Source organism: Manis pentadactyla, chromosome 6, assembly GCF_030020395.1.
Source record: "Manis pentadactyla isolate mManPen7 chromosome 6, mManPen7.hap1, whole genome shotgun sequence".
NCBI lineage: Eukaryota > Metazoa > Chordata > Mammalia > Pholidota > Manidae > Manis > Manis pentadactyla.
The window spans coordinates 67,262,439-67,289,064 of NC_080024.1; the positions used below are offsets into that span (position 1 = coordinate 67,262,439).

Here is a 26,626-nt window from a genome sequence, read left to right on the forward strand (position 1 = left end):
TATGTACTTATAATGGTGATCAACTTTGAGGATTAAAAAGAAGTAGAGATGTTTGTGAAAGCACTTTGCAGAATTTGCTGCATGTGTGTAATGATGAGGAAGCTCTTCCCATGTGCTATGATTTCTGCATACAACTTAGCATGTCCTAGACAACTATTCCCATCTCCCTCCCTTCCTGTGTCTACCTCTGCTCTAGCCCTCCTAGTGGTGTGACTCTCCATCCTTTCTCCTAGGCTAGAACCCTCATCTTTCACCTTTACTCTAAGAACCATGTCCTTATTTAATCATCAGAAAATCCTAGCGATTTGTTCTCTGCTTCTTACCTCAGGTCCAGCCTTTTTCTGCCACCTTCACCATCGAGAACCACTTCTCTCTAGCCTTGACTAGGCCATGGCCCACACTGCTGAGCCCTGCTTTCATGAGGGAGACATGTAGTCTTCAAAAACCACAACAAATTGGTTTGATCACTGGGCAGCCTAGAGCCCTGGTCTAGATGACTAGCTCTGAGTACTTAAGTTGAGCTTGGTCAGCTGTTCTACTCCTGGTCATGCCCTTCCAGCTTTTCCTCCTCATGCTCTAGCCTTCTGGAACTCCCACCAGTTCCTAGGGCATTGACTGATCTTTGTAACTGGGTTCCTTTGTCCTGTGAGGCACTGAGCCAGACCCCGTTTTCTCTCTTGCCAGACCTCAGCTCAGGTTCTGGCAGAAGAGGCACTTGGCACAAGTTTCTGGAATGAAATCAAACCAAACCAGCAAGGTCTACATTTTGTTTTTCTTCTAGAAGCAAGCAGCTTGTCATTTCCCATTAGGATATCATTCTTGGGAGTTCTTTTCCAGTTTGTCAGAGTCTTGTTGACTAAGGATTGTTACCTGTCCTCATGTAACAGCACTACCCTGCTCCATTCAGTTTGCCTATCTTCTGTGCTTGTATGGAGCATGTTTTCTATCCCCATTGCAGAAATTGTTGGTGAATATATTAAATGGAGGGCCAGTCAACTCCTGTGCAATGGCCCACAGTTGGAATGAAATGTATATCCTTAACCAGAATGGACTAAGGCGGTTTAGCTCTTTTTCTTCATTATGCCATGAGAAAAAGCGGATTGACTTACTTGAACTCCAGTTTCATTATCAGTGAAATAATGGATATTTGCCCGACCTTGTGCTCTGTGTAGCTGTGACTGTCAAATCAGAAAATAAATAAGAAAAATCTCTGTTAAGAATAGAGTGTTACATAAATATGAGGTATTACTATTAAGAGAATATTATTTTTAAATGCTTCTCTCATTTCACCATGAATCAGCCCATAATGATAATTCTGATCTTTTAGATTGAAAGTGGCAATGTGGATGGTACAAGTCGAATGGCCTTGGTGAACCACCTTTCCCACCCCTGGGGAATTGCCGTCTATGGTTCCTTCCTTTATTACACTGATGAACACTATGAGGCCATTGAACGGGTTGACAAGGCCACCGGGGCCAATAAAGTGGTCTTGAGAGATAATATCCCAAACCTAAGGGGACTTCGAGTTTATTACAGACGTAGTAAGTATTTGTCACTGAAACAAACACATTCACAGATGTACAATGTATATTGACACATCTACACATTTACATATATAAATATATGCCCGCACACAGGCCCATGTTTATACACATGCGTCCAAATTGAAATGACCCATGGTAACCATGTTTTAAGCATGGCTAGGTGTCAAAGACTATAAGGTAGCACCTGAAAGGCCAGATTGATTTTAGAATAAGTTTGTTCCCATTCTTTTCCCATCACTTTGAATCCTTACTCTGCTTTTGCTTCACAACAGTCTGTGTTCCTCATTAGAAAGTATCAAGGACAAGTCTTATTTCTTGATTTCTAATCAGTAGCTAGAATAACTCCTGGCACATTGAAAGTGCTCAGTAAATACTTGTTGGATACCTGCTGGGAAAGTGTAAATGGGATAGAAGTTTTAATCTTAAAAGGAATACTCTTAGATATTGCCTTTTCAACATATTTTTTCAGAGATAATCTAACTTTTGATTTGCCCCTTTAAATTAGCATTATGATCTAGACTTTTTTTTTCTAATTTTGACATATTTTACAGCTTTTAATCTCTTACTAAACATTATTAAATAATTTGCTGTCCTATAACCTAGGTTTGTCACTTGGAATTTGTTTTTATTGCATGTGAAAAAAACCTTTAAGTATTCTTATTTAATATGCATTAAATCAAATGCCCAACACATTGTTGATCATGTAATTAAAGTGATGTAATTGTAAATCCCAGTACATAGATCAAGAAGGCAAAAAAAATCAGACTTTGTATACTGACCTCCCTAATTATTCTAATTCTTACATGACTCATGAAGAAAGACAATTGATGCCCTATTCTCTAATTATTATATAATAGTTGTGTTCCTGTTTTAATACCTTTATATGTTAATTTTATAAGCTCTGGTCTGTCCAATATTGTTTTTAGGCTGTTATCTCAGATATCATATTTTCTTAATTAATTTTTATAATGATTTATTTGGTGATCCAATTTAAACAATTTTCGTTGGAGTGGCAGGTAGGTGGGTCAAAAGTTACAAACTAATTCTGATTTCATTTAGACTCTGACAAATCCTCAAATGGCTGTAGCAACAATGTGAATGCCTGTCAGCAGATCTGCCTGCCTGTGCCAGGAGGACTGTTCTCATGTGCCTGTGCCACTGGATTTAAACTCAATCATGATAATTTGACCTGCTCTCCATATAGCTCCTTCCTTGTTGTTTCCATGCTGTCTGCAATCAGAGGCTTTAGCTTGGAATTCTCAGATCATTCAGATGCCATGGTGCCAGTGGCAGGTCAAGGTATGCCAGCTCCAATATAAGTAAGATTTGACTCCCATTGGGCCATGTGGAACACTTTGGTACCATAAAGTATTTTTCATGTTTGAATTCAGTACATAACGAAGCTTGTCTTTCCCTTTAAGTAAATTGGTTCAGCCTTGAGTGTAATTCTCAAACTTCAGTATGCATCAGAACTGGGGGGCTTGTTAAAGCACAGATCTAGGCTCCATCCCCAGATTTTCTGATTTAGTAGTTTGGGGTGGCACTAGAAAATCTGCATTCCTGATGAGTTTCCAGGACATCTGATGTTGCTGGTCCATGGAGCACACTGACAATGATAGGCCTAGAGCAATACAGAACATAGCAAAAGATTGCAAGAAGTATTACAGAGCTGGTGTTTAGAAGAACAGTTAATGGAGATTTAGAGGGTATGCTGCCATTTACATAGTAATGAAATAGTCTGCAACACAATTTATTAATGTATTTTTGATGAGTTGATATAGATATTAGTATTAGTCTCTCCTTAATGACTCTATCTTTGCAGCACTTTATGCCTGGATACTATGAATGTGTAAGTGATCATGTGCTTCCTAGCGAACCAGGAGGCCCCTCCCTGTGTGTCACCACATGAGGAACTAGGTGTTGAATAGGAATGTGTCAGGGGCTGACAATAGAAATAGAAGGTAGGAAGGGAAGGAAAAAGGAAGAAGGAAATGAGGTGGGAGAAATGGTGAGAAGAAATAGACATGCGAAGGTCTAAGGAGTCAAGGCGCTGCTAGCACCACATGTGCTCCTGCCCAGGGCCCATTTCTCATGACTCGTCTTTGTTTTCCCATACCTAAAAAGTTGTGATCTAAGTTACCATCTTGTTCAGATATTATGAAATGGATAAAATTTTCTCCCAGGTTTTCATTTTGGAAAATTTTAAATCCAGGAATGTTGAAAGAAAGGTACAGGAACATCTTTATACCCTTAACCTGGAGTTGACAGTTGTTAACATTTTACCACATTTGAGCTTTCAGTCTCTCTCTGTGTGTTTGTGTGTGTAAACATACATATACACTCTTTTTTAATGGACTTTTGGAAAATATTTTGCAGATATCATGACACTTTTATCCCTACCTTTGACATGCAGCTCCTCAGGGCATTATCATCTAATATTCATGTTCATATTTCCCCATTTGGCCTCAGGATATTTTTTTGTAGCTGTTGCTTTGTTCCAGCCCAGATCCAGCCAAGATTCATGCATTGTATTTGGAATGTCTCTTAAGTTTCTTTAAATCTGTAGTACTTGTCAGCAGTTTTTTGTTATGATGGTGACTTTTTGAAGAGAGAGTCCTATTGCCTTTTAGTGTCTCACATTAAGGATTTGTCTATCTCCTCATGGTATCCTTTAACCTGTCATTCAATTAAACACTACTTTTCTCATGAAATAAAAGTTAGGTCTAATTGCTTGATTAGATTGTAGCTGAACACAATTGGCAAGAATACTTCATAGATGAAGCTGTGTACTTGAGACAGAACCTCATTAGGAAGAACATGGCTTGTCCCCTGCCTAGTGACACTTAAGTTTGATCACTTGGTTAAGGTGGTCGTCATGAAATCTCTGCTTTTTAAGGGTATATTTCTCCCTTTGTAGTTTGTGTGAAATTTTGGGGTCACATTTTTGCATCCTGAGAATATCTTGTTCCCTGAGCACCTTTCACCCATTCGCTTGAGTGGCCATTGATGAAACTTGTCTAAAATGATTATTTGTTTTAATTATTATTTAATTGGGATTACAAAGTGGTGATTTTCTTCTTCTATCATTCCTTCTACATTTATTAAGTAACATTTTTCTCTGAAGGAGAGCTCTCCTTTTTTCTTTCAAAAAAATTTATCACAGGGACTCAAATTTTAATTTTTTAAAAATTCAACATGTTGTAATCATTTAGAATAATTACTCTTTTTGACATGATCCCATTGGTGTTTGGGTGCTTCCTTGCTTCTTGGTATAATAAGATGTTCCAGACTTACTGTGTAAATTTCCTCTCTACACCAGTAATTTGCCATTTCTCCCAAGAGCCAGTGCTCCTTATTGTGGGAAATGGTTTTTAGAAACTAAGATCTGGGTAGTAGGTGTGCTAATTGCAACTGGGAAACAAAGTTTAATTTTGTAATGGTGGTAAGGTTAGTGCAGGGAGTTGGGAAAGAGGGTTTGAGAAGAAGGGTAAACATTTGAAAGTTGTGACTCTAACTAGAGCATTGTTTAATGTTCTTTTCTTAAATCTTCCAGGACGAAATGTACTGCATGTGGATGTTGATGTATCTTCTGGCTTTATTTATTGGTGTGATTTTAGCAGCTCTGTGCCATCTGGTAACGCAATTCGTAGAATCAAACCAGATGGGTCTGCTTTTACAAATATTGTTACATATGGGATTGGACAGAATGGAGTCCGGGGTGTTGCAGTGGATTGGGTAGCAGGTAGGTAAGCTGTGTTTGTGTTTGCATCTCTTTCTCATCTTATTTTATGCTAGAAAGTTTAGCCTAACATTTTATGTGCCACAGACCTATTTTTCTAGAGAATTACTGAGATTATTTAAAATAAATTGAATTGTGCTTTTAGACTATACTATACACTCAAGTAAATGATAAGGTATTTCAGTGGAGAGATTCATAAGAGATGATCTCCTTTTCTTCTATTATTAACAAAATAAGAACTGTAGTCAAAATGGCTAGAAATTTTAAATTATTTGGATTTGGGTTTTCCATACTTAGATTAGCACCTAATTTCTAAATTAGAAATGTCTAAATTTTCAAAGAGAAATGGATATTAATATATAGTATAAGCCATGAAATTCCAATCATTTATTTTAAAGCTGAGCAATTTTAGTCACCATGTTCCTGACTGTTCCCTCTTGTTGATGTGTAAGGACCCTTTTGATCATCAGGTGCTTTATCATAGTCCTATCAAAATGCTTGATCAATAGTACATTAGCTTAGTTGTATTGATTCATTTACTTAAATTTGAATTACCACTCATTTTAAATGACAAACTGGGAAACAAATGTATTAAAATTTTTAGAATATTATTCCATTAAAAAAATAGGTATCATTGTGTATTATCAAACTTGGTAAATAGATGTCACTTAGAAATATTAAAATATATTATGAAAATCTAGGTACTATCATAAAAGTTTATTGCAAATAGTAAGTATGGTAATATGGTTAGATAGGCCTTTAACTGGGTTCCTAAATCTCTGAGGACTAATTTACTACCTTATTTCTGAGGGTGTAGATAAGGCAAGGGTCAGCAGCCTATGGCCTATGGGCCAAATGCAGCCTACTGGCTGTTTTTTTCCCTCTGTTTATTGATAAATAATTATATGAATATAGCTCTGTATAAGTTGATTTACATATATTATGTAATGATTATCACAATAGGTTCAGCTGACATCCATCATCTCATATAGACACAGTAAAAAGAAAAGAAAGAAGAAAAAAAGAAAATTTTCTCTTCTTGTGATGTGAGCTCTTAGAATCACTTCTTAGCCACTTTACTGTATGTGATCCAGCAGTGTAAATAGTCATGCGTTACATCCCTGGTACTTATTTATCTTATAACTGGAAATATGTACCTTTTGACCATGCTTATTTTTGTAAGTTTTACTGGAACATATCTGTGCGCATTTGTTTATGTATTATCTATGGCTGCTTTCATGTTATAACTTGAGAACTTGTGAAAAAAACTCTATGCTCTGCAAAACCTAAAATATCTACTATCTGGCCCTTTACAGAAAAAGTTTGCAACACTGGGTTAAAAGACTGGAATATACATATTACAATTAGAGATAGGTAAGGAAAAGAATAGATCAGTAGCATATTGCACAGGGTCTCAATTTCTCTAGAGCAGTTTTAGGTCAGTTATAGGGATAAAGAAGTGTGCCTTGGTGGCCGTGTTGGTAGTTCAACAAATTTTCGGCTACATGGTATCAATAAAGGATTATTCTCTAGGCATTATCCTATTTTCACATCATGGTCTTTTATTCTAGCATTTATATTGTTTTGTAATATCTAAAGGCAAATGGACTTGTGTTCTGGTTTCTTTAGAAGGTCCATAGAATGAAAATATGTACATTAATTAAAAAGACTAGGAAAAGACCTCATGGTAATGCTAAGTGTAACAAACATTTTGTGACATTGATAACAACCCGAGATGCTGCTGGCTCTCCCTCTTTGCTTTTTTCATCATGTTGGAGTAGAAATTGTGCTGTATTAATGTGTGTTTAAAGTCTTTGAAGATTTAGGTTAAACATTCAGGTAGAAGAGGAAGGACATTCTGGAAAATACATCTTTCAGTTGAAAGTGGGTTAGGACGTTTGCTATGAATACTAATCTGCTTTAGAAGCTGAAGATGGCACATTTTCTTTAAATTTGAAGAAATCTCTTTAGTTCTTAACAGTAAATATTTATATTTCTAAGTCTAAACTGAGAAATTTATCATCTTGGAAAAGGCAACATATAGTGATCCAAACCTCAACTGTACATATTTTGTTCTGAATTTGAAAAAGTGTCCTGTTTTTTCTTCTAGTTTCCATTCATCAGCATTTTGTTTCATTTTCCTGCAGAAAATCTTTATTTTACCAATGCTTTTGTGTCTGAAACACTGATAGAAGTTCTGCGGATCAATACCACCTACCGTCGTGTTCTCCTTAAAGTCACAGAAGATATGCCCAGGGATATTGTTGTAGATCCTAAGAACAGATACCTCTTCTGGACTGACTATGGGCAAACTCCCAAAATAGAACGCTCTTTTCTTGACTGTACCAATCGAACTGTGCTTGTATCAGAGTACATTATCTCACCACGGAGCTTGGCAGTGGACTATAGCAGTGGCTACGTTTATTGGGTTGATGACTATTTAGATTTAATTTCAAGGATCCGTATTGAGGGAAAGGAATCTGAAGCAATACGTTTTGGCAGTCGTTACCCAACTCCTTATGCCATCACTGTTTTTGGAAATTCTATCATATGGGCAGACAGGAATTTAAAAAAAATCTTCCAAGCTAGCAAGGAACCAGGGACCACAGAGACACCAAGAGTGATACGGGACAATATCAGTTGGCTAAGAGATGTGACAATCTTTGACCAGCATACCCAGCCCCGGTCACCAGCAGAGGTTGATGACAATCCTTGCTTGGAAAATAATGGTGGATGCTCCCATCTCTGCTTTGCTCTGCCCAGATCACACACCCCAAAATGTGGCTGTGCCTTTGGGACCCTGGAAGATGATGGAAAAAGCTGTGCCATTTCAACAGAAAATTTCCTCATCTTTACGTTGGATAATTCCTTGAGAAGCTTACACTTGGACCCTGAAGACCATACCCTACCTTTCCAAGCAGTAAGCGTGGAAAGATATGCTGTGGCCCTGGACTATGAGAGCGTAGATAACAGAATCTACTTCACACAACTTTTAGACTCTGGACGTGGCCAGATTTCCTACATCGACCTGAATTCAGAGATCAGTTCTGCCACTGTCATTGTTTCAGGTAAGTGTGCTCCAGGTGCAGCTTATATTGGAAGTAGACAAAATGGAATCAACACACACGGAGACTTAGTGGTTCTAAAATACATATTGAGTCTCTAACGACTTTTTTTTTTTTAATGAAGATTTCACATGAAATCTAATGCCCTTTTTATGTGTGTGTTTTGTTGGTGTATGTCCAGCTGTAGGGGCTGCTGATGGCATTGCCTTTGACTGGATCAATAGAAGAATTTATTACAGTGACTTCATCAACCAAACAATTAACTCCATGGCTGAGGATGGGTCAGATCACACTGTATTAGCTCATGTTTCAAACCCAAGAGCGATTGTTTTAGATCCTTGCCAAGGGTATGCCATGTCTTATTTTTTAAAATCACATTTCTATTTGCTTACTTTTGGAGGGCGTGAAGTCTGAGATCATTTTATTTTCATAGAAGGCCAACAGTTTATGGGCTTGTAATACTGTAGCTCAAGGGTAAAAGAGCATGAGTGATTTTACTTAGGAAGGAACTCTCATTGATGCTAGAAAGTTTGGGAGCATCCTAGGAAATCAATGCTTTGACTCGGTAAATCCTTTCTGGGCAAGTGTGGATGGCAATGAAGTAGGATTTTATTAGCCATATTAATGTCAACTTGCAGTTAAAGAACATTGCCATTCTTTTTTAAGTAAAAAGGAGTAAGATGTTCCTTGAGGTGAATTAAGTATGACTTCTTTTGGATGACTAGGTACATGTACTGGACCGATTGGAGTACTAATGCCAAAATTGAGAAAGCCACAATGGGAGGAAACTTCCGGGCACCCATTGTGAACGGCAGCCTGGTCTGGCCCAGTGGGCTCACTCTGGACGATCAGGAAGACTTTCTCTACTGGACAGATGCCAGCATGTATGTGTCTTTCGTTGTTCGTGAGGGTGTTGATAAGAAGAGTTCTTCCTCCCACTTCCAAAAAGGAGAGATTTGTGTAATGTGATGAAAACATAATAAACCAAATAGACGTGGCCAAAATGTAGAATCACAGTCTTAGGAACTATATTCTAGCTTGGTGAATGTACCTGTGAAAGTGGATATAGATCATGAGACTGAATAATTATGAATTAAAAGGCATCTAAACATGTCTTCCCAGAAGAATTACTTCCAACTATAATTACAATTGTTAATCACTCAATTTATAACCTACAGGCCTCATGAAACTACCTTAAAATATGAATGACTTTTAAATGCACATGGATATCATGCTTTCTCTGGGCTTTAAGCATTCAGTGTCCTGTAAAAACGTTTTGGTCATCTTTTCAAATAAATTCTTTCTTCTTAATCTAGCTTCTTCTCAGCCAACTTCATAGTATTTTTCTTACAAACTTTTGTCATCTCTAATTTTATATATAAGTTCTCCAAGTACCGAGTACCTCCCAAATTACTCACATTTCAATCACCCTAATGGAGAAGTCTAAGAGATGAGATGATTTTATTTATTATGGCTGGTATCTGTATGTCAGAAATCTGAACTTTTCTTGCTTATTTTCTTATGATTTTGGTCTTGTGATATTGAGTATCTCACAACCTCATCTTTTCTTCATTTTATCATTTGAAACAAAGCAGCAATATTTTGTGTCTGAATTTGGATTTTTCTAGTTAAATACCCTCCAGGTAAATGACAAATCAAAAAAGTTATTAAAGAAGTGGGAAGAGATATGTAAGTCACATTTTACTGAGTGACTACTATGTGCTAAACACAGAGTTCTGGGTAGCACATGTGTTATTTCACATAGTTCTTCTATTTCTAATGTCAGCCTGCTCCTTTTCATAGGATTACTTGTAGGTTATATTAATATTTGGAATCAATGATTTATGTAGGGCATTGCCTGACAAGCAAATTAAGACTTTCCACCACCAGAAGAAACACTTCTTGCTGCCATATACTGCACTTACAAAGAAAGCAGGGAGCTTATGTAAAGCAATGGTTAGGCCCAGGCATTGGGCTGCTAATTGAGGAGCTCATTATTTTGGATCCCATCGCTTTTTTTTTTTTTACCTTCATTTCAGGCAGAAGATTGAACGTTGCACTCTAATGGGCACAGAGCGTGAGGTCATTGTCAGCACTACCTTTCATCCATTTGACTTGACTCTCTATGACCAGTATATTTACTGGACTGACTGGTACACAAAAAAAATTTACCGAGCTAACAAATATGATGGGTCAGGTCAAATGGCAATGACTCCGAGTTTTCCCTCCCGGCCTAAGGGTATCTGTGTTGTGAAGGACCGGCAACAGCAGTGCAGCAATCCTTGCAATCAGTTTAATGGTGGATGCAGCCATATTTGTACAGCAGGTAAGGCATCACCCATGAAAACAGAATCATGTAGGGTGATAATGATGAGGATGGTGGTGGGCCAGACTGACTGGGGAGAAGAAATCCACATTCCCCTTGGTTTCAGGGCAATTCAGAAAACTGACTTCGGGGTTTGTATGCTAAGAGGGAGACATTGACAGGTTTCATTTCCATTCACTATGCCCTCTTACGGAAGCATTTTAAATTCAAGCTTGTTGAAGACAGAAAGGAATGTGGGGGCTTTGGTTGCCACATTTCATGACTTAAATAGAAATTCCATCAATGAACTTACCTTCCTTACTAAAGGATTTCATTCTTCCAGTTAGGAGGTACTGTTTATACTTTGAAGTATTTCTGATGATATTTTGGAGTGTGATATTATGTGTTTCATAATCTGTTGTATAAGGAACCATTAATTTATAGGAAAATGTATCTTTTGATACCAGTGCTTTGCAGATTTTGCTGAGAAGAATCATTTCTATTTTTTCAGTATAGACAAGAGGTAGTTTTTAAAGACTAGAGTAAATTACAGGGATGAAAAGTACAGGACAGGGAATAAAGTCAATAACATTGTAATAGCTTTGTATTGTGACAGATGGTCACTACACTTACTGTGTGGTTGGCATTTCTTAATGTATATAAATGTTGAATCACTATGTTGTAAACCTGAAATGAGTATAGTATTGTTGTCAACTATACCTCAATAAAAATTATTAAATAAGTAAGTAAATAAATAAATAAGATTAGGGTGAATTAGCTACATTTTTTAGAATTGGTGGTGGTTCTTCATGGAAAAATTATTCAGAATATAGCTGAAAGGTTGATGGGAAGAGTTTTCATGGCTTATCTTATAATGAATTTAATAAAGAAGCTGTTGCCACTGCTGTTATGGAGGAGAAAATATGCATGGCTGCTACCCAAGTTTTTTGCTTTTTCTGGTCCTACTTTCTTCAGGTCCAAATGGTGCTGAGTGCCAGTGTCCCCATCCAGGCCACTGGTATCTGGCCAACAACAATAAGCACTGCATCGTGGACAGTGGAACACGGTGTGATAGTTCCAAATTCACCTGCTTCAGCGGGCACTGCATCTCGGAGCAGTTGCTGTGTGACCATAATGATGACTGTGGTGATGGCAGTGATGAGCTTACAATTGTCTGTGGTGAGTAGGACTTTTGTTAGGAGCTGATGATGTCTTTACGCCAAGTGTTTGGTACAGAATCCTGCCATGTGCGATTAGGTTTGCAATTTGTGCCTAAGCATCCTGTTAGAACTGAGAAACATTTACTCTGAGAATCCAGACCACGTTTCTGTTACGTCTCATATGAGCTGATCCATGCCTTGGAGTAGTAGTATATGATGCTTTATTAGGAAGCACCTTGGTCTTGGTTAAGAGCATTGGTGCTGAATTAAAACCCTGGCTATGTCATTTTCAATCTACAGCTCTGGGGAAGTTAGGAAACCTCTCTGAGCCTCAGACATCTCACCTGTAAAATGGAGCTATCACTAGGATTCTTGCAAGCAATAACACAAACAATATATAAAAAACACAGCATGGGGCCTGGAGCATGTTAGGCATGGCTCAGCTTGGAGCTAAGAATAGCAGTAAGTGCTGTTACCTCTTTATGAATTTTCATAGCAAAAGGATCATTAATTCAATCATTTTGTTGAAATCACTCCCAATATTCAGCTTCCACTTGAATAGATGAGTAAAACACAGTAGACTTTCTTAGGATGTTCTAAAAAAGTTATCTTTTTCTAGTAGACTATGTAGTGGCTAAGAGTTTTATTTTCCCCAAAGAAATTGAATTTGCATGATTTTCTGTGATGCAGATAAACTTTTACATAGAGATGTTAGAGAATTGAAATGGCTTTGACATTTGTTTAAAATACTTCATTTTCTTAAAAAACGTATCCAACACATTTTACTTAGTCTGACTGATTTAAGGTATCATCTTACCTCGCATGCAGTCCGTTTTGCAGATGCTTTTGCTTTCGTAAACTCAAAGCGTCCATTTCATTTGACTGTGTCTTTTTAGAACTTAGGACGATGCTTTAGTTAGTATTTCTTAAGTGTTTTTTCCTCCTCTTAGCGCTTCACACCTGCCAGTCGACTGCCTTCACCTGTGCCAATGGGCGATGCATCCCGTATCGTTACCGATGTGATCACTATAACGACTGTGTTGATGGCAGCGACGAGGCAGGGTGCCTGTTCAGGGAGTGCAACGCCACCATGGAGTTTACCTGCGGTAACAGAAAGTGCGTCCCTCTTCACCTTGTCTGCGATGGTGTAAACAACTGCCATGATAATAATACTTCAGATGAGAAAAACTGCCGTAAGTTCACATTAAGTATTTATTGTGCTTTGGGGTCTGAAGTCTTAGATCATGTGAGATGAAATTTTTATGTAGAGATAAAAGCTTTCTGGAAAAAAAAAAAGAACTAAGTATTCATCTAAAACATAAACTTCACTTTTGTTTAAATCAACTTGATTTTCAAAAACAACTCAAATATATTTGAATCATCTAAATTTATGGATCCATACAACCATTGAATTATAACCTTAAATATTTTACCTTTAGTATATATATCTGTCAGATTAAAAATTCACTTAACAAAGACCTCATCTTTTGCAGAACTAAAAAATTTATTTTGGATGTTGTAGGCTGAACTCTTCCTTTCTCTCTTTCTTCACAATCCAGCTATAACAAAACTAATCCCCCTACCCTGAATGGATGTCTTCAGACAGTGAAGAAGGTCATATACATAGAAAGTAGATTACTGTAAATAAAAAATACTACCTTTACTTCATGTCTGTCTGAAAACGGGCCACTGTTTCACAGAGATGCTACACTTCTTTCTAAATCGAAGAACAGCCAGGGAGAAAAATCCCTGGAAGGGAAGAGTGGATGTGCTTTTAAGCAATGCTGCTTAAACTTTACTTTGTGTTTGCATCACTTGGAGTTTCGTTGAAATGCAGAGTCTGACTCAGTACGATGGGGTGGAACCCATATTCTGATTTTCTAGGACATTCCCAGGTGATACCTCCTGCTGGTCTCTGAGTAACAAGGGTGGAGGGCCTTTCTGAGATATTTCCTCTTGCCTTGACACAGTAGGCATCAGGGGAACTCACAGTGCCTCTCTTAAGACCAGAAATAAAGTAAGCAAGTTAAAGAAAATACATTATTCAGAATAATGACATTATTCTACACATTGAGAGGGAATGGAAGAGGGACTTCCCAGACACTCACTGGATTGTAAAGCCGTTTTAGAAGTTTAATTCAAAGCCCTAAATAAGAGTCATTGTCTCTAGTCCACACCTTTTCACTAGAGAGGAAAAATTCAACATTTTCTGTTAAGGAGGAACTAAAACTCTCAAAATTACTGAGATCTACAGTACCAATTTACAAAAATCTCTTCTCTCCTCCAAAAGCTTCTAATGATTATGGTTCCTGGAAAATAATATATCCTTTTTTTCAGTGCATACTCTTAATCTACAAAAAAGCTCTTCCAAGTTTTTAAGCTAGAAAAACAGGTAATTTACTTGTATCATAGAGACAACTCATGCCAGTCAAAAAACATATATTTTTTAGAATTTGGAACATTATGAGAATAGAGCATTATGCATGTGTATGCACATGTTTTTTACCCCCACATTATTAGGAGCTTCCAAGGTGTAACATGCATTTACAGAGCTACTCTCATAGCATTTTCCCCAAAGACTTGCTCAGTGGTCCTGTAGGCACTTTGGCAATCTTATGTGATTTATATATCTTGTGATGTCCTTGACCGAAGTAGATCTGACTTCGCTAATCATTTATCAGTTCTTTTACCCACTATTTCTTTGTTTGAGTAGCAATGTTGCTTGTCTTACCGATGCATATTATCCAATTGGTGGAAAACAAAAATAATATTGCAATAGCAAAATGAGATTCTGTGAGCAGATTCCTGCATCCTGGTGGGCAAAGTCCTTTTTAATAATAGCTTTTCCTTGCACTGTCGCCACTGCCAAACAGACTGCTTATGTGATCTTCGGCTTTCTTAATGTCTCTTCAGGGATCAATAGAGTGTTTCTTTTTGCCTGGATGCCAACTCTATCTCCTTTATACTTTAAGAATACAGTATTAGTTTAAGAATACTTGAGGAATACAGTATTAGTTTAAAGCAACCTTAAGCTTTAGTCACTATCTTTGATGTCAGGCAAGTAGAAAAAAAAATATGGGTTGAGTTCATGCTCTGCTTTCAGATCTTTGAAGGGGAAAGTGGACTGGTTTTTAAAACTGTTCAGTGTTTGAAAGTAACCAGAGGCTACATTACTCTTCTGCTTTTTATCTGTACATAGGAGGAAGTGTGTGAATCCCCTAAATCTATATTTAAGTATTTGTGTTCATTTTCCTCAAAATAAATATTAATAATTGGAAATTATTAAATTGTTATTTTAATTTTTTACATGACAAAGATCTGATATGTGGAATTAACAGCAAAGACATCTAAACAAGAAAGAACAATTCATGAAACCAAATTTGAAGTTCAATGAGAACGTTCATGTCAATGTACTTGTGTCTCCCTTTTTCTTGGCCTTATTATACTGATTTAATTTTAATTATTTTGTTTTTTATATTTTTCATTCAAAATATAAACACTCGCATCAAAAAAATTCACTGAACACAATTTTTGATTGTTTTAAAGCCTTACCATTAGTTACTGACAAAAATTATTGCATAAATGTGTTGTGGTTAATGTTTGTTATGCAAAAAGCTATACAGTATAGGGCTGACTGAAATGATTTGTTTCTTTAGTTTTTCTGGTAAATTTCTTTTTAGCTAGTTGATGTTTTCAAGATTTCTGGGATTTGAATTTTACCATCTTGGGAAAACAAAAGAGCAGAGTGTAAATTCAAGTGTTTTCAATTTGGATGTATCTACATGCTCCACTGCTTTTGTAGGTAGAGTTTCACACTATTTACTTGGGTGTGTTTTTTAAAAGAACTTTTTCTTATGGAAAATTTCAAGCATACACCAAAGTTGAAAGAATAGTATAACATGGCCATTACCTGGCTTCAACATTTATCAACAAATGGTCAATCTATTTCATCCATCTCCCCCAAGCTTTTTTCTGATTATTTTAAAGCAACTCCCAGACTTACATGTTACTAATAATGACATTTTGAAAAACTACTTCCATGCCATTGTAATGTTTAGCAAAATCAATGATACTTCCTTAATATTCTTGGGTACTCAATCTATATTCAAATTTTTTCACTTATCCCCCAAATGTCTTTTACAGTTGCTCCTTCAAATTAGGATTCAGACAAGGTCTACACATTGATTTTGGTGATTAGAACTCTTTAATCTCTTTTATGCCACAGCAGTGCCCACTTTTTTTTTTAATGCCACATTTGTCCTGTGGAATGCACTACATTATGGATGGCTGCATAACTGAGTCATTTAATAACTGAGCCATTTAATTTGTTATTTTATTCCTCTTATTTTCTATTAATTGAAATTTATACCTAGGTGTTTGATTGCATTAAGTTCAATTCTTTGGGTATAAATTCTTCATAGATGGAGCTGTATATTTCCTATGTATTGTATCCTGAGGCACATATTATTTGGTGGTTCTACTTTAAGTGATGATATGATTAACTAGTGGATTTGGAAGTGAGCCTGAATCTTCCCTTAGGAACTTCCCATCAACCTTTCATCCAATGGCTTTAGCATTCATGGGTGGTTATTACATAAATCCATTATTTCTTTGAGGGTTATAAAATAAGCATTTTAAAATTCTATTATTCCTTCCCTGAAGCCCCATAAAGAAGAAATGTCCCTTATCAACTTTTGTTACCTTCGACTACCATTCTGCAGGATAAATACTTGATTTGTTCCTTTCCTTTGTCAGTTTTCAGAGTAATAACTTGGTGACCAAAGAGTTATAAGTTTCTGTTTTGTTTTGTTTTGTTTTTAGTATTATGGTAAACTCATGGATTTTTACATATCTGATGAGTTTCAATGCAGTGAAGTCATTTATTCTCTTTGGTGCTCAGCGGTCCTATCTTAGGCCAGTGGGAGCCCTGCTAAGTTGTCTTCTCTGTTATTTTGACATATGCCTATTCAGTGGTCCATAGCTCAGACTTGTACATTTCCCATCCCAGGCCTGGAAGTAGCCATTTATTCAAAAAGACCTTTTACCACAGTGCTGTGGTGCTCATTCCTATTTGGCTTTCATTGTTTCTAGATCTTTTCAGTGGACAGAACTAGGAAATAAAATTGTTAAGGACAAAATTAATTTATATTGGTATTTCCCATTTTAAAATTACAGGTTTTTAACTTAGCTTCTTAGATTTTATAACCATGTCTCGTTTATGCTTAAAGTCTTGGTTTCTAATGACATTAACATAGTTACTTATTCTCTTTATTCTACACTAATTTCAAGATGTTTGTAATAATTTCAAAATAGAAGAATTACTAGCAATAAATCTACTAAATGTAACTTGTTTTTAGATTATGTCCCAGTAGGGATATGCAGTCAAAATGCTGGTTTTAAAATCATTTTAAGTTTTTCTCCATATGGCTATGCTATTAACCTGATTTGCTATTAGCTTCATTTGTTATTGTTTCCAAATTTCAAGAATTTCCTTCTTTTTTCCATTTTTATTTCATTGTTTTTAATTTTACAAAATAATGTATTTGGATTCATAGTTAAAAATTATATGACAAGATACATTCATGAAGTCTTTCTTCCTTGTCGTTTCCACCTGCTCTCTCCATACTATTCTCAATCTATCCACAGGGTTGACAGTTTTCTTTAGTTTATCTTTTCACTGATAATGTTTTTAATACAAGCACCTCTCTCTCCCTCTCTCTCTTGTAAACACACACACACACACACACACACACGCATCCACACAAATCATCATGAGCAGCATCATGTTTCTTACACAAAAGATAACCTGATGTTTTGAATAGTGCCTTGTTACTGTTAAAAATCTATCCTAGAGGTCAAACCATCATTCCTTAAAAAGAAAGAGAGACCTTCTTCATTCCTTTTTACAGCTACATATTACTCCACTGTGTGGGTATGCTATAGTTTATTTAACTAGGAGTTGGGACTCTTGTTGATGCTATTAAGTAATAGAAACATAATTTGAACTACAAAGCAAGCCTCCCCTCCTCTCCAAGCTCTTCCCCCCACCAACAGTATTAGCTGGAAATACCTCTTTTTACCATTGTACCTATGGTGTAACATAAATGTCATGGATCATGCCTCCGTGATGACTATGAAAATGGCTCTCTTCAGGTGTTTGAGTTCTGCAGTAGATCTGTTAGCGTAGATATTCTTCATGACATGTATGTGGTCAATATGTTACAAATGTTTATCTGGTTATTTTTTTCAAGCTGATCGCACTTGCCGCCCTGGACAGATCAAATGTCTGACTACAAATATTTGTATTCATCATCTTTACTTGTGTGATGGAGACAATGACTGTGGAGATACGAGCGATGAAAACCCCATTTTCTGCTGTAAGACAAACCTGCTTCTCTTCTTTGGTTCTAGGGACCTAGGTCTTAAGCTAATACAATGGTAGATGGCTTTGGGGTTTGGGCTGATTCCAATTTGTCATCTCAAATTGACCTTGTATGTAGATGCAGTAAGGAGTTACTTTAGGTTGTGTTTGGAGGAGCATAAGAAGCCCCTTTTCTCTGTTCTCTGACTGGGGGGCCTGACACCAAATATTTCTTCAGAGACCTACCTGCTTTGATACCTGACATTCTACATGCTGCAGAGCCATTTAGTCCAGAGTTTCTTTTGCCTTCAGAAACTCCAGGCAGAATTTGCATGTGAAGCCCTTGTATTTACTCTTAGTTTGATTATAGTGACTATTAGTAACTAAAAAATTTGTCTATCTTTTTAATATGTTTGGATTTCAGAAATGTTTATTTCATATTTAGCAACTTGGTTCAATCAATGTCCTGTATTATAGCTGAAATTCAAAGTCCTTTCTTAAGGTTGATAACCTTGAGTCTGTTAGTATAAATTGATACATAATTTAAGAATTTAGTAATTGTAACTAGGCCCAGCTACAGTCCAACAGCAAGAGACAGTCATGCTAAGAGCAGCAAGAGGAAGCAGAGTCTGGATGCAGTTCCCAGATAGGGGCAGACAGATTGGAGGCCATGTTTCTGCTTCCTTACTAATTTTTCTCTGGTGAATCACCAGGGGTCATGAGCCAAAACAAGGGAGCTTTGTACACCAGAAGTTATAGAACTTGATCCTGGTTGGTGCCCACATAATAATTTAGAAAACACATCTGACCAGACCTGCCTAAGGTCACATGGGAAAAGACCCAATATTCGAACATAGGCAGGGCCATGTACCCATGTAAAGTCCTGTGTAACAAGGATAAGAGCAGAACTTTGCTAATGCTCCAGAATCATGTTTTAACATGGTTGACAAAAAACCTGTGTGTGGGTGATTTCAGATCTGGTCATATTGTCACTTTTGCTTTTAAGTGTTTTAACAGAATTAATTTAATTTTATGTTATAGTAGAAAATAGATCCAAGTCTTCTATGTCATTTGTGACTTCATGTATCAAAATTACAGTTCTTTAGTATTTCTAACAAAAACAATTTACTTTTGGATTTCTGGTATCTAGAAAAGTAATTCTCGAAAACTGGGAGGCATTGCCTGCCTTCTCTCTCCTCAGTACTTCTCCCTCCCCATGGAGAGCTTATACAAAAGCGGATACCGCATGCCCCAGTCTTCCTTTCTCAGCAGCTGTCACCCAGCTCAGAGATACAGGCAGACTGTTAAGACTGTTGAGAAGACAGTTTGTTTTGCTCATGGATTTTATCTTCTTTCCTTCCTCTAGCCACTCAACCATGCAGTGACAGTGAGTTCCACTGCACATCTGGACGCTGTATTCCTGAAAGATGGTACTGTGATCAAGACAGAGATTGTGATGATGGCTCTGATGAACCTAACACTTGTGGTAAGAGAGTAAGCAAGCCCGAAAAGCTTTATGATGCAGCTAGAAAACCTCCTCCTTCTAATTCCAAATGTAGACTGTGGCCGTGGCTGCTGAATGTTTGCAGTCTGTGCTCTTACTCTCAACTGCTGAAACCACTTAGCAGACATTCATTAAAAGCATGTTCATGCAGGTAATGTGTGGGGAGCCAGTTAGGATATGGAGGTTGCTGATTGATGCTGATGAAGTGAGATTATGTTGGTGACGTACCTAGTACTGGCGCTAGCTTGTAGAACTCAATTAATTTTGATAGACTGTGAACTGAAATTTTTGAATATGACTGATTTCTGGTCCATGAGTCTGTGGGAAAGGTCCAAAAGTGATTGAAACCCTCATGTGTGTGGGGAAGGGGCATTTTACAGGCACACATCCTCTTCCTGTTCTGTCTGGTCACTGGCTTATGAGGTAAGGTCCCATGGCCATCTGAGTTTCCCAAGATGTTCCAGGGGCCCTCTGGATATATTCCTGGAGGCAGTTGTGCCTGTTTATATTTCCAGAGGCTGCTATTAACCATTGCAACTTCTCATCTGTATCCATTCACACTAGTTTATGTAATTGCAAACATATAAAGATATGGTCTTCTATATTTCCTTTTTGTCAATAGTCTGTAAGCTATGGTCATGGACTGGCTGTCTTTATAAATACAATTTTATTAGAATGCATCAGCATATTGTCTATGTCTTCTTCTTTGCTGCAATGGCGGTTGTCAAGTAGGTACAGCAGTAAACATGTGGCTTCTCTAAGCCTAAAATACTTACTGTCTGATTAAGAGAAAGTTTGCCGATCCTTGTCACAGGCTTCATACTCCTTTTTAATGGTTGCCTGATATTTCAGTGGCTATATTATCAGTAACTATTTCTATTTTAAGCATTTAGCTTGCTTTACTTTTTTCCTCTATTATAACTTTTGCTGCCTTAAATACCATCATATAGGAAACTTTTTATTTGGGGAGATATTTTCTTAGGACAATTATCATAGTTTTACAGCTGAGTTCAGAATACTTTTTATTCCTACTTTCTCTCAGGTTCCAATTCTGTGCCTAATAGTTTGAGAGTGGTATTTGAAACTCTACCAAGTTCTTTTTCCCAACACTGAAAGTCTTAGAGAAAGCAAGGGCACACAGAATTTTAAGCATCTGTAAAGGAAATGTTTATAAATGTTAAGTGAGTCGGATAGTCTTAGACATTGATTTAGATATATGAATGATTGGTTCAAATATATGAAGAATAAATATAACTTCCAAACTTCTCCATGGGAACCAAAGTAGCAGTAGCAGTTAGTACCAACTGCCTGCCATGTTTAAATAAAAATAAACACAGATTCCATATATGAATACATTCTCATAATAAGCAGAGGTATTATTTTAAAGAAGTCATGGGATATAAACAAAAAAATTAAATTTCCAAAAAAAAGGAAGTGAATTGAAGATCAAACAATTTCCCAGAAAATCCTTCTCCACCTTTCTCCAATCCCCTCATTTCCCAAAGCTAATCACTGTGAAGGGTGAGTGTGAATTCTCCTTACTTTAAACTATATATGCTAATATAGAGTTTTTAAAACACAAATGGGATATTACCATGCAATTTGCCCTCCCCTCTCTTTTCTGTTTAATGTTTTGTCAGCATGTTAGCAGATACAGATCCACTTCATTCTTTTGCCATGCTGAATATTACTCTACAATATGGATGTTCCATGTGTTTTTATCCCTTTCCTAATAGACATTTAGGTTGTTTTTTACACTGTGAAAAACAATGCTGGATTGCACATCCTTTTAGAAACCTCTTTGTGCATGTGTGGGAAGATTCTTATAGGCTAGTGTCTTGCCAATGGGTTTCAGCCCCGGGCAAGTTCGCTGTGGAGTCAGTGTGACCAAAGAAATTGACAGCAAAACGTTCTTGGGGTGAAAGCCTTATACCCAAATTTATTTCCAGGTGGCAGGTCAGTCACTAAAATCCCGTTCACTCAGAGCGAGTCTGCATGCAGCAAGCCAGCCTCTGCCTCTGGGCCCCTCTGTCCGCACAGCTGTCCTCTGGGCCTCTGTCCTCAGCACTGCCACCACTCCAGCCTCTGCTCTGCTCTCCAGCAGCCTTGCAGCCCTGCCACCATGTTGCACCCAGAGCACTGGGCGGAGCTCTTTTTATAGAGTCAACAGCCATGTATTGCCCACGGGTGTGCAGTGAGCTAGTCAACCAGGGCCAGGTGAGAATCTTGGCCACAGGAACTCTCATTTTATCCACAACATCTTTCTTACCAGCTTATGAAAAGTCCTGTTTCTCCTTACTCTTGTCATTGAGTTGTATTTTTAATAGGGCAAATTAAATTTACTTTTGCCGTAGGCTAATTTTGAGGGGTCCCTGGGTTTATGGGCTGTGGGGAAGTTGGGGTTCCTATGTCCAGGATCCTCACTGAACTTAAACCACCTGATGATGTAACTGGCCTGTTGCTGGGCTGCCGCTTCCACACCTGTAGGCAACAAGCTATTATTACGCTATACAGAGAGCTTGGCCCAGTGCTCTGGGCGGAGGCAGAGACGCTAGTGGTTGGCCTACCACCGGAGAACAAGCTGGGTAATAAACCCTTCCACCCCAAGAACGTTTTGCTGTCGATTTCTTTGGTCATAGTGAATCCATAGCAAACGTGCCTGGGGCTGAAACCCATTGGCAAGACATGGGCCTATGACAGTTTGATTAGTTGAATAAGGACATGTGGGGATATGATTAAAGAATTTGAGTCAGTGATGACTAACTTAAAGCATAAGGCGGACTTACCACTTTAGTTCATTAACTACACTTTTGTTTTAGGTACTTTGGGGCTATACCTTAGTGAATAACACAAAGATCCCTGGCTACATGGAGCTTATATTCTAGTGAGGGGAGACAACAAATCAAACAAATAAGTAAATTGTAGAATATGTTGACAGGTGATCAGTGCTATGGAGAAAGGGAAAAGGGTCAGGCATGCTGGGGGGATGGTTTGCAGCAAACAAAATGCTTTTGGGTGAAAAGTAGATTCAATAATGGAAGGATGTGAAATAATAAGTAATTTATATCCCCTTGGGGAAAAATTGTTTTCTCTGTCATACCTGTAAGTGAATACCAGATGTCATCCTAATAAGAAAAAGCAATTAGGGCTTTGCACTGTCAATCAACTACTTTAATCTCAAACCATTGGTCACTGGTATGAGTCTTCTTGGAGGACTTAGCATAGCTTTACACAAGTAGAGAATGCTCTGTTTCAAGTTTTCTACACAGCCCAAAGTACAGCAAGCTTCTCTCAAGATTTTTGGCTTTCAAGCCACTCTTTTCACTGAAAGTGCTTTTTATCTTTTTTAGTGTATCATGATCCAGAATGCTTAAGTGATGAGTTCCAGTGTGACACTGGGCGGTGCATCCAAAAAGCATGGATCTGTGATGGTGATAATGACTGTGGCGACATGAGTGATGAGGATGAAAGGCACCACTGTGGTAAGTGAGGCTGTTCATTCCTCTGGAGACTTACATTCATGGGGACACAGGAGATGTATTTTTCTGTCTTGGAGAGTATGATTGTCAGGCAGATTTCTCTTTAATTGAATGTACACTGATAGAATGTTACCTTTATTTTTCTACTGTAGAATTGCTTTATATAATCCACTTAAATGTTTTAAAATGAGAAATGATTTTAATATTTACTTTCTTTCTCTTGCATGTAGTGGAAATAATTCTAGTGGAAATAATTTCCTACACTTCTAGAGCAGATAAAGGGGACTCAGCCACATGTAGTAGCATCCTTCACAGTATGAGGATCAACTGTGCCTCCAGTTTCACCTGTTCTTTAAGTGCTGTCATCTGGGGGAGGGAATGGATGGAGGGCTATTCCTTTTAAGTGGATTATGGAACAGATCAGGGGGAACTGTTTTCCATGACCAACAGAGCATGGAACTCTTAAGATGTCTTGGAAGACAGTTTTCCAATGGTAGAGCAATAAAAACAATGGTTCCCTGATATTTGTGTTTGATTATAACCTCATATGTCATTGACTTTGGTGGTGGTCTGGGAAAGAGATAAATAACTCCACATATACTCTCTTCACTGAAATGGGTGGTTGGCAGCTGTACAATCATGGACTATAGCATGTACTTTTCTCCCACCTTCCATCAGCAGGATTCTATCCTTTTGTGTTTTATTCACCCACAGTGAGATTGGATAAGACAATACCTGTTCTTTTATTCTGTGGGCATTAATGAATATATTTTAGCATTTATCTCTTTCCTACCAGTGTCATGGTTTCCGACAACTCTTGCTCACATGCATCCCACCTATATGCTCTGATTCTACATGGGTGGTCCCTTAATATAGTTGAAAACACACTACATTTGGAGAAAAAAACCCTAGGTTTGAAGCCCTAAGTCTTTAGAAATTTCTGTGACTCGGAGCCATGTGGTTATTTTGAGCTTCACTTTTCTCATCTGTAGAATTGGCATAACAATACCTCCTCACATTCTGTTTGTGTGATTACACTGTGTAAACTAAAACATGATGCCAAATGTAAGACATTTTTGGTATCTCATTAACAAAATGAGAATAGTTTTCTGAAGCTCTGAGAGAAAAATATATTATATTAATTTTATGGAAAAGTAAATGAGGTGTTTTATTATGTTTATTTCTTATTTCTGGAAAAATCTAAGGTCCAGAGCAATTAAAATGGAATTTTTGAAGGTATTTTTATTATGATATAATGTTACTACAGCAATGTGATTTGTCTACTTGATTTACTCTCATGTTCTTTCAATCTCAGACTATTAAGTAACATAAGCAGGAAAAATGACTGTCAGAATGAATTTAACTGCTAGAATGAGCTCTCAGGTGGTTACTGAATCTTGTGTGCTTTGTTTTCAGAGAGTCACACCTGCTCAAATTTGGAATTTTTCTGTGTAAACAGCGCGCCTCCATCCAGGAGGTGCATCCCCCAATCTTGGGTCTGTGATGGTGATGCAGATTGTGCCGATGGCTATGATGAGTATCAGAATTGCACCAGGAGATCTTGCTCTGAAAATGATTTCACCTGTAGTAATGGACTGTGTGTCCCACGCTGGTACAGGTGAATTGAGGATCAAACAATTTCCCAGCAGACCTCAAATGTCCATGGGGGCAGAGCTGACCTATCCATTAGCCATGGTGGCCACAATGCTTAAGGTCCATGGTATTTTTAATGGCCTATGAAATTTTAAATTTTCTTTTATCAAAAGAAAAAGTTTACATCAGAGAAAATATTTTAATATATAATATGAATACATCTGCCTTTAATACCAATGTGGGAATGAAATATGATTTTTAGTATTTTTATGAAGTAAGGGTCCCATGAAGGTACAAAAGTGCCTATAGCTCACAAAAGGCATAATATGACCTTGTTTGGAAGGCCTGGGAGGTGAACGAAGTGGGTTTGATATAAGAAAATTCTTTCTTGAAGCAGGTGACTGTCTTGGTTTTTTACCTGGAGTAAGGGCATAGGTACAAGAAATATATCATTTTCTTCCCTCTGCTGTAAGAAAAATAATAGTGCAAGCACATTGATAGAAGGAGCTTGGCGCTTAGGCTTGGAGATGATGGGACGGGAGGGACAGGCCAGTGAGGTGAACCAAGAGGGCGTGCACCAGCTAGGAGATGCAGACCATCATGCAAGGGTGCTCTTCTTTTGAGAGAAATTAGAAGTCTAGGTTGTCGTGTGAAATATTCTGATTTTAAATGCTGGAAACATATTTTAAAATTCTAAGAACATTGTGTGGGTCAAAGAGATTCAGCTCATAGGCTGCCATTTTGGGAGACCTCTCCTATAATCTGCTGTTTGATTCTTACCACTTTCTCCAAATGGGCCATTCCAAAAGGTGTCTACTTTTTTAAAGCCCCAACTTCTCATTTTCCCCACTTAGAAAAAGTTTGGATATAGAGGGAAATAGGAAATGAAAAGGACATGCAGGTTTCAATTCTGATGGACTAGGAGAATAGTAAGAGCATTAAGAAAAGCAGGGGAATCCAGAAAGCAGTTTGCCCAAGGTGGGAGGTGAGTTTGATGTAGTGGGACTTCCTGAAGTGAAAATATGTATTAAGGATTTGGACATGTGGAACTGGAGCTGAGAAGAGATACTGCATGTGCTAAGGATTGTTAAAGGACATAACATGCAAATGGAGAACGACAGGAGCTGTCAGCTTACAGCCTGCTAGGGACGGAGATGAAAAAGAGACAAAGCAAGCACAAGACCAGAGCACCAGAGCTCTTGGGACCATTTGCATAGGGCTGGGCAGCCCCTCAACAGGGCCTGAGGTGCTGCTGGAGTTCAGGGTGGTGCAGAGCTCTGCTCTCCGTGTGGTCCTGAGGAAGCCCGAGAAAGTTAACTCACGGTCTTGAAAGCTGCAAAAGGAGCAGGTACTTGGAATTATGACCAAAAATGGTCATGATTCAAAAGGTAGATAAATGTCATGTAGAAAATGTGTTTTTGTAGGATGACTCATCCCCTAACGAAGCCCAAGAAGACATTGCTGAGGGTGGTAGTTGGGCACTCTGAAGACATTCAGGAGACAGAACTGTCCCCATTTGTAGTCAAATTGCATTTAGACATGTTTTGTCTATATTTAACTGATACAGATTTGATTGGTAGATTTTTATTATTTGTGAGTGGAAGAGAATAAAACTTTTTATTTTCTCCCCACTTGCTAAGGAGTTGTATTATGTTGGTTGGTTCTTCTGAGTTCAGTAAATACCATCAGCATTAGATATATTCTGAAAACCTAGGCATGGCATATAAGGAATGGAATTACATCTCATCTTCATTTTGAGCAGACTCTAGGTCATCTCATCACTCTCTTTCTGAACTTTCTGAGCTCTGCCTTCATTATTACATTCCTGCAGTGATCCCATCTCTGACTCACCCCTACCCTACCAGACTTTTATTGA

The 26,626-nt window shown here is 37.7% G+C and overlaps 1 protein-coding gene across 1 annotated transcript in view; it reads left to right on the forward strand.

The window, feature by feature from the left end:
- Positions 1 to 26,626, forward strand: part of LRP2 (LDL receptor related protein 2) — a 250,937-nt gene that overhangs the window by 145,926 nt on the left and 78,385 nt on the right. Inside the window, exons 36-48 of the mRNA XM_057503939.1 lie at positions 1,328 to 1,541; positions 2,604 to 2,843; positions 5,098 to 5,286; positions 7,431 to 8,351; positions 8,530 to 8,695; positions 9,074 to 9,232; positions 10,388 to 10,674; positions 11,629 to 11,832; positions 12,764 to 13,006; positions 18,065 to 18,190; positions 19,541 to 19,660; positions 23,029 to 23,160; positions 24,574 to 24,775. Coding sequence (XP_057359922.1) covers positions 1,328 to 1,541; positions 2,604 to 2,843; positions 5,098 to 5,286; positions 7,431 to 8,351; positions 8,530 to 8,695; positions 9,074 to 9,232; positions 10,388 to 10,674; positions 11,629 to 11,832; positions 12,764 to 13,006; positions 18,065 to 18,190; positions 19,541 to 19,660; positions 23,029 to 23,160; positions 24,574 to 24,775 — 3,203 coding nt within the window. The remainder of the gene's footprint in view (positions 1 to 1,327; positions 1,542 to 2,603; positions 2,844 to 5,097; positions 5,287 to 7,430; positions 8,352 to 8,529; positions 8,696 to 9,073; positions 9,233 to 10,387; positions 10,675 to 11,628; positions 11,833 to 12,763; positions 13,007 to 18,064; positions 18,191 to 19,540; positions 19,661 to 23,028; positions 23,161 to 24,573; positions 24,776 to 26,626) is intronic.